The 12,312-nt window shown below is 46.8% G+C and overlaps 1 protein-coding gene across 1 annotated transcript in view; it reads right to left on the reverse strand.

The window, feature by feature from the left end:
- Positions 1–1,409: 1,409 nt before the first annotated feature.
- The window catches only part of CEMIP2 (cell migration inducing hyaluronidase 2), a 473,131-nt gene continuing 462,228 nt past the window's right edge, over positions 1,410–12,312 (reverse strand). Inside the window, exon 24 of the mRNA XM_069625802.1 lies at positions 1,410–1,991. Coding sequence (XP_069481903.1) covers positions 1,795–1,991 — 197 coding nt within the window. The 3' untranslated portion in view covers positions 1,410–1,794. The remainder of the gene's footprint in view (positions 1,992–12,312) is intronic.

Consider the following 12,312-nt stretch of genomic DNA (forward strand, 5'->3'; position numbering starts at 1 on the left):
AAATTCCTAAAGTAAAGATTGAATTATTTGCGCTAACAAAGCACCCCACGAAATGGGCTCTTGTTTCGGAAGTTCCACAAGAATCCAGTCCTGTCCTGGGACAGATATTCCAGAAAGTGTTTGGAATTCGCAATTAATTCCACTGACCCCTTCATGGTCATTGGGTGGCATTAATACAGATTCAAGGGTCGTGGCTCCTGGATGAACAGAGATCGTCCTCAATGGCTGCATCATGACAAATCTCCTGCGGTCTCAGAGAGTGCACTGTCCGCATGCAGGACTCCTCCATCTTGGGACATGTTATGCTGTCATTGAGCTCTCGTGGAAGATCATGAAACAAGCCTGTGCCTGTCAGCAGCTACTGGTTTCTGCAAAGTAGGTGACCCTATAGAAAATGGTCTCCTGAAAATGAAAAGTAAAAAATACCAATAGTGCAATAATATATATATTATAACTATATCATAATATTTTTGGTAGCATGTTGCAACCATGGCCGAGAGAGTATTATAAAAACAAAATTCATGGGATTTGACTACAATGTTTAAAAAAAAAAAAAAGTGAAAGAATTTCTCGTTTTATATGAAAGCGCACTAAAAATGTATGGAACTTGACCACGGCTTCTTCGTCCCAAGATTTGCGTGTTTTGGCTTTTGTGAAGCCATGAGGTAGACATTTTATGGTACTCTATTGGGCTATAATATGGCAACAACGGGCACATTTTTATAACATCTGGATTTATGGTGGCACTGACTGGCAAATGTCTTATGCCTACACAGAGAAAGAAATTGTTGGGTTTTTTTTTCCCGCTGCTTGTTTTAAACCGGAATTTTGTACAAAAAACATATGCAAGGACATCCATATTCCTTATCAATCAAGTGCCATAACACTAGGCCATTGAGAAGACTGCATATGAATATCACTGGACGCACTTAAAACCCCATAGTATGTCCTCAAGGACCAACAGAGGTAGCTCAAAGAGAGCCCATCTGTTCTTTTTTGTTTTGGGTGAGCAGCGAGTTGGAATGGCCACCTTAATTGGCTTGGTCATGGGCGGTCAGCAGGTGGGTGCAAAGCCAAATGCTCCCCTTAGGCTGTGTGTCCTCCTTCACATCCAAACTCACTCCTATCTGTGCCGCTCTGCCGGTAGTTTGGCAATTCAGGTTGCTTGAAAGCAGCACCAAACTAAAAAATAAATCCCCTCTACTTCGTTGCCATAGCCCGTCCGCATTTTAAAAAGAGTCATAAAATACATCTCCGCCCATAAATAGACAGGACACAAAATTCCTTGAATGGCATTCAGGACTCAAGGGCAGCAAATAAGGTTGGAGGTAATGAGTTGCTTAATTTTAAAGCACTTTACACATTTAAAAAAATGTACATCGATAATAATCAATGTGAGCCACACAGAGTTGGACTAAGACACTTTAATGTTAAATAAGCTTTCAAGTAATCCATGTGGCAATCGAAAATAATGTGCTTATGAGCGTCTTCCAGGTTAACCCATACAAAACAACCTACAACCCAATAATGTGAAAGTATAAAACAAGTACAAATGTTTACAATAAACCAAAATGTAATAAAAATAATCTCCAAATAATCTAGCTTTACAAACAGTAATAAAATCTTTCATATTTTGTACAACTGCAAGGTGCACTGGCACACAGCCCGTTCATTTATTTAGGCCGTTCCTGTATCAAACAGAACTTTACTTTTCTGGCACAACAGTGTCATTAAAATGCCATAAATAAAATAAATTAGTTCACATTTTCTCCAGCACTTCGGCAATGCCATTGTCTAATGTGTCTGTAAGGCTCGCTCTAAAAGCTCCTCATCTTTCCTTTTAAGCGCGTTGGCGCTCCTGCAGTCGTAGTCTTCCAGCTGCAAAGGGATATACCGCTCTATTAGACCGAGGCCCTGTCCAGCAGGACTGGTAAAGAGTTTGGCCCACGGCGGCTTATAGTTGCCACTGAGCCCGAGAAAAGCTATGCTTCCTGCAAACAAGAGAGGGGAAACAAAGACACGAGATTAGGAACATCGCACTCCAATGACAAACAAAACAACAGGGCCGAAAAGACAGAAATGAGCCGTGTGTGTTAAGGCGCTGGATCACAGAAAGCCCTGACTTACTTTACTTGATGTCTTCGTCTCTTAACTAGGATCAGAAACACATTCCCAATTTCGATCATTAACATTATTGGTGAAAATGGGTGCAATGAACCTCTCCCAGGTGGACGTTTATGTGCACCCTCGAGATGGGTGCATTTTGGTTGTCTATAGCATATAGCACGAGGAAATCCATTCTGCACTTCTGCTGCCAGTTTGTTTCAAAGTTGTTCCAGGTTTTCTCATGAGGCACTTGATGGCATCTCTACCAAACAAAGTTAGCAACTCACTTATTACAGTACAGGCGGAGCACAATGTACATCCTTAATTCTTGCACTTCACTCTCCTCCCCCTTTGCATAGGGGACTTAACACCCAGTTCTTTCATCTTAACTGAACTGGAGCAGTGGAGAGAGATTGCCAGGGAGAGATGCCTACCGTGCACATGTTGAGTGGTGTTGGTCATACTGTGGAAATCTAATCCACGCTGCCACCATGCAATACGTCTGTCGCCCTTCTGTCTGGGCACAGACCAGCATGCCCGGGCACTGATCAGCATCTACTTCAATGCTAGATGCGCCTCAAACTGGAGATATTCCAAACGCCCAGCAGGAGCCCACCATAAGTGAATTGTTTGGAAAGACTTCCAACTAGTCCCTATGAAACACTGAAGTAATGTTATCACTGTACACCAGGACGGGCTTCCCTCAGAGGAGTGGAGAAACATGACATTTTAATGTGTGGATTTGGGGTTACTGGCCTTCTCTTCATCACAGTCTCCAAGTCGTGGTCAAGCACAGCGGTGCCTCGGTCTCCTGCTAGTGGAGTGTGAGAAGGACCGCTCTAGTTTCCTGAATGGACCCCTTTCAGTGGACCCCGTTATCTGACAAAGGACTGTAATTTACTATTGACACTACCTTTAATCGTGTCCTGCGCAGGGATCAGAGGGAACACAGTTGAATTAATCTTCCAAACTTTCAATGTGACCATTTCCAGTCAGAAGTAAGACCGGTAGGCAGGAGGTAATCAGTAGGTCTGGCTATATTATACATTTTTTCTATAGCACTGGGTTTGTGCATAGGGCATTTACACACTGTGCATTTATCGAGTGGTCATGGACTGAATCTTTAAATCCACCGGGCTGAGGCGGCAAAATAATGATGTAAGTGAAGTACGGCTGCTTCCAGGCAGTATTTAGGTCGGATAAGCAGAGTGGCTCAAATAAACTGAAGCATCGTTGAAGGTCAGAGGTAAATCTGCTCTCTCTTATATTCAAGCCAAAACAATGGTACAGTCTCCTGGAAAAGTGCAGGCTGCGAGTGGGAACCAGAGAGGGTATTCTAACTAGCTAGCGATCCAATTAATAAAACATGGCTACTCCACGATGTTGAAGATTGGTGGCTTCCGGTGTCCTATTTATCCCGTTTGGTCCAACCACACCTAAAGACAAGCAACTTTCAGGATGTCGCCAGCCCCCTATTTTGTTAAAGGAGAATGGTCCACTAAAATGTGTAGGCCTTGGAACTACATCCACTTTGCATTATACTTGAGGTACCAACTTCAAGTTTTGCCAGCGACAATGTAAAAAAAAAAAACATGAAAAATGCTGGCATATTCAACAACGGACCCATTTTCGATCGCTTGCCCCCCATTAACTGGTGGTAATTCAGAGATTGATAATCATAACAATTAACTGGATCTAAATGTGCATTTTTAAATCAAAGGGTTGCTTGGCCAATTTATTATTTATCTGAGAAAAGACTCATCAAAGATGCACAAAAAATGTGTGCAGTCTCGTCTCCGAGCCTTGTTTTTACCATGTATTTTGTGTTTTTAGGCCCCCTCCAGCCTCCATGTGCAGCCTTGTCCCTTCGCTTCCCCATGCTCCCTCTTCCCACCTCCCGGCCCTCCCTCCACCACTGATAGGGCAAATGCATCTTGATTACCAGTGTAGTCTCTGGCAACTCCACCTGCACACCTCTTAGGTCCCAGGTGCTGCAGGTGAACTGGCCCTTGCTCCGACCCCTGAGCCTCGTTTTTGGCATGTATTTTGTGTTTCAGGTCCCCCCCATCCCCTGTTTGCAAGCCTTGTACCCGAGCGTCATTTTTGCAATGCATTTTGTGTTTTTAGGCCCCCTAGCCTCTGTGTGCAGCCTTGTCCCAGAGCCTCGTTTTTGCCATGTTTACTGTGTTTTTAGGCCCCTCCATATCCCCCCATGTGCAGCCTCATCCCTTCGCTTCCCCTCTTCCTGCCTCCCGTCCTCCCCCCCACCCCAGATAGGGCAAATCCATCTTGATTGCTGGTGTAGTCTCTGGCAACTTTCTTTCCTTCCTGGTTCCCCCTGAGCCCTCCTCCCCGCCAGCCCACCGTCACTGATTGGCTACACCACCAACCTTAAGCAACCCTCCCTGGGCAGCCCTCTGCCCGGCAGCCCCTTTTGTTTAAGGGCCCCAAGGCAAATGGCGGCTCCTACAGAGGCGGATGCAGAAAGTGTCAGCAGGTGTCCGCCAGGAGAAACCAGTGGCCAGCCGTCTACCAGCACCAACCCAAAAGTAAGTGTGGCATGGGCGGGGAGTAGAGCAATTACTCTACTCCCAAAAACCACACCACTCAACATAAGCTTACCTCAGAACTGTGAATGTTAACAATGCCTTTAGATTTGTTAAACACCTAGTTAGATTTGTAAAGAGGAATCTGTGTCACATCTAGAGAGGATTGATATTGTTAACGATGCTACACTTAGTTAGATTTGTAAACAGTAGCCTACATCACTTATAGATAGGATTGTGAATGGTAACAATACCACACTTCGTTAGATTTGTGAACATTCGCCTGCCCCAGACCCAGACCGGATTGTGATTGTTGGCATTGCCGCACTTGTGAGCATTAGCCTACGACAGACCCAGACAGGATTGTGAATGTTAGCAATGCCACACTTAGTTAGAACTGTGAATGTTAGCCTGCCTCACCTCTAGATAGGATTGTGAATGTCGGCAATGCCACACTTCATTAGAATTGTGAACATTAGCCTACGCAAGACCCATACTAGATTGTGAGTGTTAGCAATGCCGCACTGGTTTAGAATTGTGAACATTAGCCTATGCCAAACCCAGACAGGATTACGATTGTTAGCAATGCGCATATAGTTGGAATTGTGAACGTTGGGCTATGCCAGACCAAGACAGGATCGTGAATGTTAACAATGCCACACTTCTGCAGTTACCATACTAGATTTTGAATATTAGCAATACTGCTAATTATTTAGAACATTAGCGGATGCCGAACCCGGACAGGACTGTGAATGTTGGCAACGCCGTACTCGGTTAGAAGTGTGAACATTAGCCTGCGTCAGACCCTGACAGGATTGTGAACGTTAGCCTGAGTCGCTTCTTGATAGAAATGCAAATGTTGGCATGCCCTACACTTGGGTGGAGCTGTGAACATTAGCCTGAATCGCATCTGGATAGAAATGGGAATGTAAATGTTAACATGCCCCACACATGTATAACTGTGCACCCTGCTTTCCTGTTTCCCATGCTGTTGCTATATATCCGTATCCCCCCTCCTGTCACTGTAAACCTAGCCCCCATGTCTCTGTGTCCGGGTGTCATCCTGTTCACATGCCTGGTCTCGGGAACTTTAGAGATAATCATATCACTACGCTTACTCTCTACTTTACACCATCATTCAACTAGAACACAGCTATACCCCTGACTAATTCGGCCTAGCTTTTCACATACGAATACAACCCCATGAACAACTCATCACCCTAATAGAACGCTGCTAGCCGAGCACATTCTGGCCTAGTTGCTCACATATGCGTCCTTCAGGCCTAACGCAGCCAGAGCCCAGTCTGGGTGTCCACCCACCAGACTGCACACATCCAACTGATATCTTCAGCACCACACCCAACGCTAGGATACAGCTACCATCCAGCAATTACATCAGCTGCACACATCTGGTGCACCCATGCACCCTATGACACCATCTCTCTAATGACCAGAACTACGGTTCCCGAGGGCGTTCAACCTACCAGCGCTTTGCGGTCATACCAATGATAAATAGAGCGCTATATAAATGGCAAGTAACAGAACATAACATGTGTTCTAAGCCGATTACACAAGCCTCAGAAATATATATAACATGCATTACTCACCGGAATAGCATTTCTGATTATTGTATCTGCTTAGATTCACATGCTGTGCATATGGTCTGACATCCAGTGGTAACCGCAGAGTATTGCATCTTGTCTTTCGCTGACCGAAAGGGGACGTAGGCATAGGCGTGTCTGTAATAACACTATCCCTATCGTGACGTGTAGTGTACCCAAAATCCCACACGCGCCGAGGTCTCTCCGATTGTATTTTTTCTGCCATGAGGGAGCCCAAGGCTATTGTGAGTGAGTACATGAAGAGAGAAAGTAGAAAGACGTCTACGTTCCTTCCACCCCGAGCGGGGAGGCAGAGAGAGCGCATGTGAATCTAAGCAGATAAAATCATCAGAAATGCCATTACGGTGAGTAATGCATGTCTTCTGATGCTTGTTAATCTGCTTAAAATCACATGCTGTGCATAGACTAGCTAGCAGTTCCCGTATTGGAGGTGGGTTGTGAGAAGGAACAGTAGAGAAAAGATGTCCCACCCGAGAGTCAGATCTGGAATGCGTGTTTAGGCAATAGTGTTTTGTAAAGGTGTGTACAGAACTCCAGGTTGCCGCTTTGAAAATAGACTCTACAGGAACATTTGCAATGAAAGCTATGGAAGCTCCAGTGCCCCGAGTAGAGTGTGATCTAGGCTTGAAGGGCAGTTCTCTCTTAGCAAGAGAGAAACACAGTGTGATCCATTTGACAATCCACCTTGAGAAAGCCAATTTAGAGACACTATCCCCTTCTCTCCCAGCTGCCACCGAAACGAAAAATTGGTTTGTTTTTCTCAGTGGTTTCGTTCTTTCCAGGTAGAACATGACTGCCCTGCGCACATCTAGTGTGTGTAGGCTTCTTTCGCCCATGCTAGTGGGATTCTGGAAGAAAGCTGGTAGTTCGATCAATTGGTTCATATGGAACTTTGAGATGAATTTAGGCGCAAATCTGGGATGAGTGCGCAGAACTACCTTATCCCTGTGGACTGTAACAAAAGGGTCTAGAACATAAAGGGCCTGTAGTTCGCTAACCCTTCAAATGGAAGTGATAGCCACTAAGAAGGCCATCTTTTAACTAACGTCTTTTAGACTTGCTTTATGCATTGGCTGAAAGGGAGATCCCACGAGTCTGGTGAAAACCACATTTAGATCCCATCCAGGGGCTGGGTGAGAAATGGGGGGATAGATTCTCTTAACCCCTTCCATAAAGGTTTTAATCACTGGTATTTTCCACCATGACACTTTCGCCTACGACGTGGTGTTGGCTGAGAGAGCAGCAAGATGAACCTTTAGAGAATTGAAGACCAGTCCTGCATCTAACAAATGGGTTAGGTACAGCACAATGTGTGTGGGTGAGCAATCAATGGGATTGACGCCCTTGGTATTACACCAGAGGACAAGACGTTTCCATTTATTGGAATAGCAATAGCGAGTGTTAGGTTTCCTAACTTCCCTGAGAATGTTCATGCGTCTCTGATGGAGCTGAAGGTGTCTAAACTCTATGACCTCAGGAGCCAGGCTGCTAAATTCAGAGTTTGTGGACATGGGTGTAGGGTTTCCCCCTGTCCTGAGACAACATGTTATACATGCAGGGTAGTTTTACTGGTGGGGAGAGGGACATTTCCATTAGATGAGCGAACAAGGGTTGGCGGGCCCACATGGGGCTACCAATATCCTGGTGACTGGTTCCTGGTGCATCTTGTGCACTATCCTGTTGAGTAGGGGAGTCAGGGGGGAAAAGCGTAAACAAATTTCCATGACCATGTTATCCAGAGTACGTTCCCCTTGGAGCGGATCTGGGGTTACCTGGAGGCATAGTCTTGGCATTGGGCGATCTCCTGAGTTGCAAACAGGCCGATCTCTGTGAAGCCCCATTCTGCAAAGACGTTGGAGAGTATGCCTTTGTGCAGACGCCATTTTTATTCTATGGGCAGTGGAAAATCTCTGCCGAGCACGTTTTGTCAGAAGATGGAGTTCCCTTGGAACGTGTTGGGACAATAGAAACATTGTGTGTTTTGGGACAGCTTGGATAGCCCTGGAGAGTGTGCCCCCTTGTTTGTTCAGCTAATACATGGCTGTGGTGCTGTCTGTCAGAACCAGAACTGTCTTCCCTTGTAGTTGCGTCTGAAAGGCTTTCACAGTGCCTTAAACACCGCTAATGGCTCTAGCAGATTTATATGGTTGGATGCTACTTGAGGGGACTACACTCCATGTGCTGTCTGCTGAGGCAGGTGAGCCCCCCACCCTGTGAGAGATGAGTCTGTCGTAAGGGTGGCTTCCACTGTGGGGGTGGTGAAGGACTTCCCCTTCAAGAGGTTTTACCTCGACCACCACTGCAGAGAGAGAACGAGGGCTGGCGAGACAACTGCCAGATCTTTCCATTGTCCGTGGCCGGACACCACTGGCTGTTGAGCCACTCTTGCGTGGGTGTTCAAAAAGCATGTGTCGTAAGAGTTCCCTGTTATGAGACAGTCATCGAGGTAAGGGTAAACCGGGACGGATAGTCTGTGCAGATGTGCTGCCACTACTGTCAGGACCTTTGTAAACAACCTTGACGTCGAGGCAATGCCGAAGGGGAGCACCTTGAATTGGTAATGCCTGTCCTCCATCATGAACCTTAGATATTGGGATTACTTCCTGTAGCGTTACCATACAAAACTCTCTTTGGCGTTGGAATTTGTCCCCAAGGGTTTTGGACAGAGGCTCCTGACTGTCCTCGTAGGTTTCGTGAGTACTGGGGCACCATGGCGAATCTATAGACTTGTCCACGGCACGCTCCCTGCGTTTCGACGGCATCATAGGCGTCAGCCCAACCGCCAAAGTAATCCTTGTGATACTATCCTCAATCTCTGCTGAATCGGCATACCACCTACCGCGGAATCTGAGGGCCTAGCGGTAGATTTTTCGCCTGTGGAAAGGCTGGGAGGCCTAGGAGTAGGTTTCGGGCCTACCGTGGCCTTAGGGGGCGCCGGAATCTCAGATGACCGCGCTTCGGTGTGTAAACCCATTTTTGGGGTAGCGCCCTTATGTTTGGAGTTCCCAGTCGCAAGACGCTGCTGCCGATGTGGGGAAGGCTGCTGATCTACCAGAACCGTCAAAATCATGGTGGAGTTGTGTGTTTAGTGTTTTGTGGTTTCTGTATGCCCCTGTTGCTGGGTGTTGTCCCCAAAGCGAGACTTGCGTCAGGCCTGGAGGGGTTGGGGGTGGGCATGGTGGACCTAGAAGCGTCCGCCTCAATGGTCGATGACATCGGATATGGATGTCTGGTCATCATCAGTGCCCCGTCACTTTCCCCGGGTGTGGTGGTGGGGGAAGAGGGTTACCGCGACATACCGTATGCGGCCCACGCTTTACACAGTGCTCCTTAAGGGTCTTAGGCCGAAGGACCTTCCACTCCCCACACCGCTTCTCATTGTGATATAGGGGTAGACAAGAATTGCACGTTCTGTGCTCGTCTTTCCACGGGTACCTGACCCTACACTTCGGGCAGAACCTAAATGGAGTCCTTTCCATAGTGAAAGGTATAAACAAAGATGACCAATTCTAGAGGGCAAAGAGGGGGAAAGAGGAGAGACATAACGAAAGATATGGCCACCCCGACCCCACTCTTCCTACTGTGTAGGTCGGCCTGAGGGCCTGGCCACGTGGATGCCTCGGCCGCCGGATCTTATCCACTGCTGTCGAAACTTCCCGCAGTCTGTCGAGGTTGTTTGAATCGCTGTCGAAGTGACTTAAGGGAAAATAACCGACAAAGTCGGTATAAAAGATAAACAATGTCTCTTATGAAGAGCTTCGCTATAGAGCCACCAGTTATCTGGGCAGAAAAAACATCTGAGGGTCCTCCGCACGTGAGGGATTTTGGGTACACTACACGTCACAATAGGGATAGTGTTACAGACACGCGTATGCCGATGTCCCGTTTCGGTCCCCGAAAGACAAGATGAAATACTCTGCGGTTACCACTGGACATCTGACCATATGCACAGCATGTGATTCTAAGCAGATTAACAAGCATCAGAAATATATATACACACAGACACGCACACACACACAACATTCATTACTCAATGTAATCCTATTTCTGATGATTGTATCTGCTTAGATTTGCATGCTGTTCATATAGTGGGACACCTAGTGGTAATTTCAGAGTATTGCATCCTTTTTTGAAGATCGAAAAGTGACGTCGACATGGGCGTGACTAACACTATGCCTAACGTAGCGTGTAGTGTACCCAAAATATCTCCCGCGTCGAGGTCCAACTGGTTGTTTTTCTTCTGCCGTGAGGGAGCCTTGCAGAATGCATGAGAGTACAGAAGAGAGAAGGTGTAAGATGTCTATGCTCTTCTTCAGGAGAGGAGGTAGGGTGGGCACATGTGAATACAAGCAGACAACCATCAGATATACGATTTACAGTGAGTAACGTAGGTCTTCTGATGATTGTGAATCTGCTTAGAATCACATGCTGTGCATAGACTAGCAAGCAATACCCAGAGATAGTGGTGGGATGTGTGACGGAACAGTTGCAAAGATGTCTTAGCATCGCTTGACCCACCCGAGAATCAGACTTGGAGTGTGTGTCTAAGCACTAGTTTTGGGTGAAAGTGTCAGCTCCAGATTGCTGCTTTTCAAATGGAATCCAGAGGAACATTTGCATTTAATGCTATCGTAGCCCTTGTGCCCCGAGTAGAGTGAGCTCTAGGCATAAAGAGTAGATTTGCCTTGGCAAGAGAGTAACACAGTGTGATGCAATTTGCAATCCATTTGGAAAAAGCCGATTTAGAGACAGGGTCGCCTTCTCTACCAACTGCCACACAGTGTGTGGAGGCTTCTTTCTGCCATGTTAATGGGGTTTTGGAAGAACGTGGGAAGTTCGATTGATTTATATGGAACTTCTAGACTAATTTAGGCACAAAACATGGGTGTGTGCAAAACCACATTGAATAGTTACAAAGGGATCTTGAACTGAAAGGGTCTGCAGTTCACTAACCCTCCTTATTGAGGGAATGGCCACTAGAAAGGCAGTCTTATAGGTGAGGGCCTTTAGCTAGCCTTGTGCATGGGCTCAAAGGGAGGCCCCATTAATCTGGTAAGGACAACATTTAAGTCTCATTCAGGAGTTGTGTTGGAAATAGGGGGATGAAGTCTCATCAGCCCTTCCATGAAGGCCTTAATGACAGGCATTTTCAACCATGAAACCTTGCTCTGGGAGGTGGCATACGCAGAAAGGGCGGCCAGGTGGACGTTTAGGGAATCAAAAAGAAGAGTCCAGAGTCTAATAAGTGTGTTAGACAAAGGACACTGGGCCTCATTACACGGTAGGCAGTAAGGGTTTACCGGTACTTTACCGGTACCGGTAAATCCTTACTGCCTTACTACGAGGTCCCTTTGCGGGTTGGGGAATTTAACGCCTGCTTTTTGCAGGCGTTAAAAACCAGCCCGCAAAGGGACCCAGGGAGCTAATTACGGTAGCTCAATTTGCGGTACCGTAATTAGCGCCTTCCCCATTCCCATTATGCCGTATGGGGCAAAAATGGGAATGGGGAAGGGCAATGGTGGAAGGGGGAATTACCGCCCTGCCAACCTTGGAATGGGGCGGTAATTCCCCTTTCCACCAAGGCGGTGCCGGTATTTTACCGGCATGAACCATGGCACTAATAGCGCCATGGTTCTCCGCCTACCGTGTAATGAGGCCCAATAGCTTTAGGGGAGCAGTCAATGGGATTGACGTTCTTAGTATTACGCCAGATAAATCACTTCCACTTGTTGGAGTAGCAATGTCTGGTGTTAGGTTTTCATGTTTCCCTGTGTATATCCATGCATCTCTGAGGGAGCTGAAAGTGCCCAAACTCTAGGACTTTGGGAAGCAAGCTGTTGGGTTGAGTGTTTGGGGGCATGAATGCAGTGTCTCTCCCTGGTCTGGAGACGGCATGTTGTACGTACATGACAGCTTCCTGGAAGGGGATACTGGCATTTCCATGAGGTGGGCGAACCAAGGGTGTCAGGCCCACATTGGTGCCACCAGGAAAATCTTGTGCACTATCTGTTTGAGAAGCGGAATCAGGGGAGAAAGCA

The sequence above is a fragment of the Ambystoma mexicanum genome, chromosome 6p, assembly GCF_040938575.1.
Source record: "Ambystoma mexicanum isolate Mex_15411 chromosome 6p, UKY_AmexF1_1, whole genome shotgun sequence".
In the NCBI taxonomy this organism is placed as follows: Eukaryota; Metazoa; Chordata; class Amphibia; order Caudata; family Ambystomatidae; genus Ambystoma; species Ambystoma mexicanum.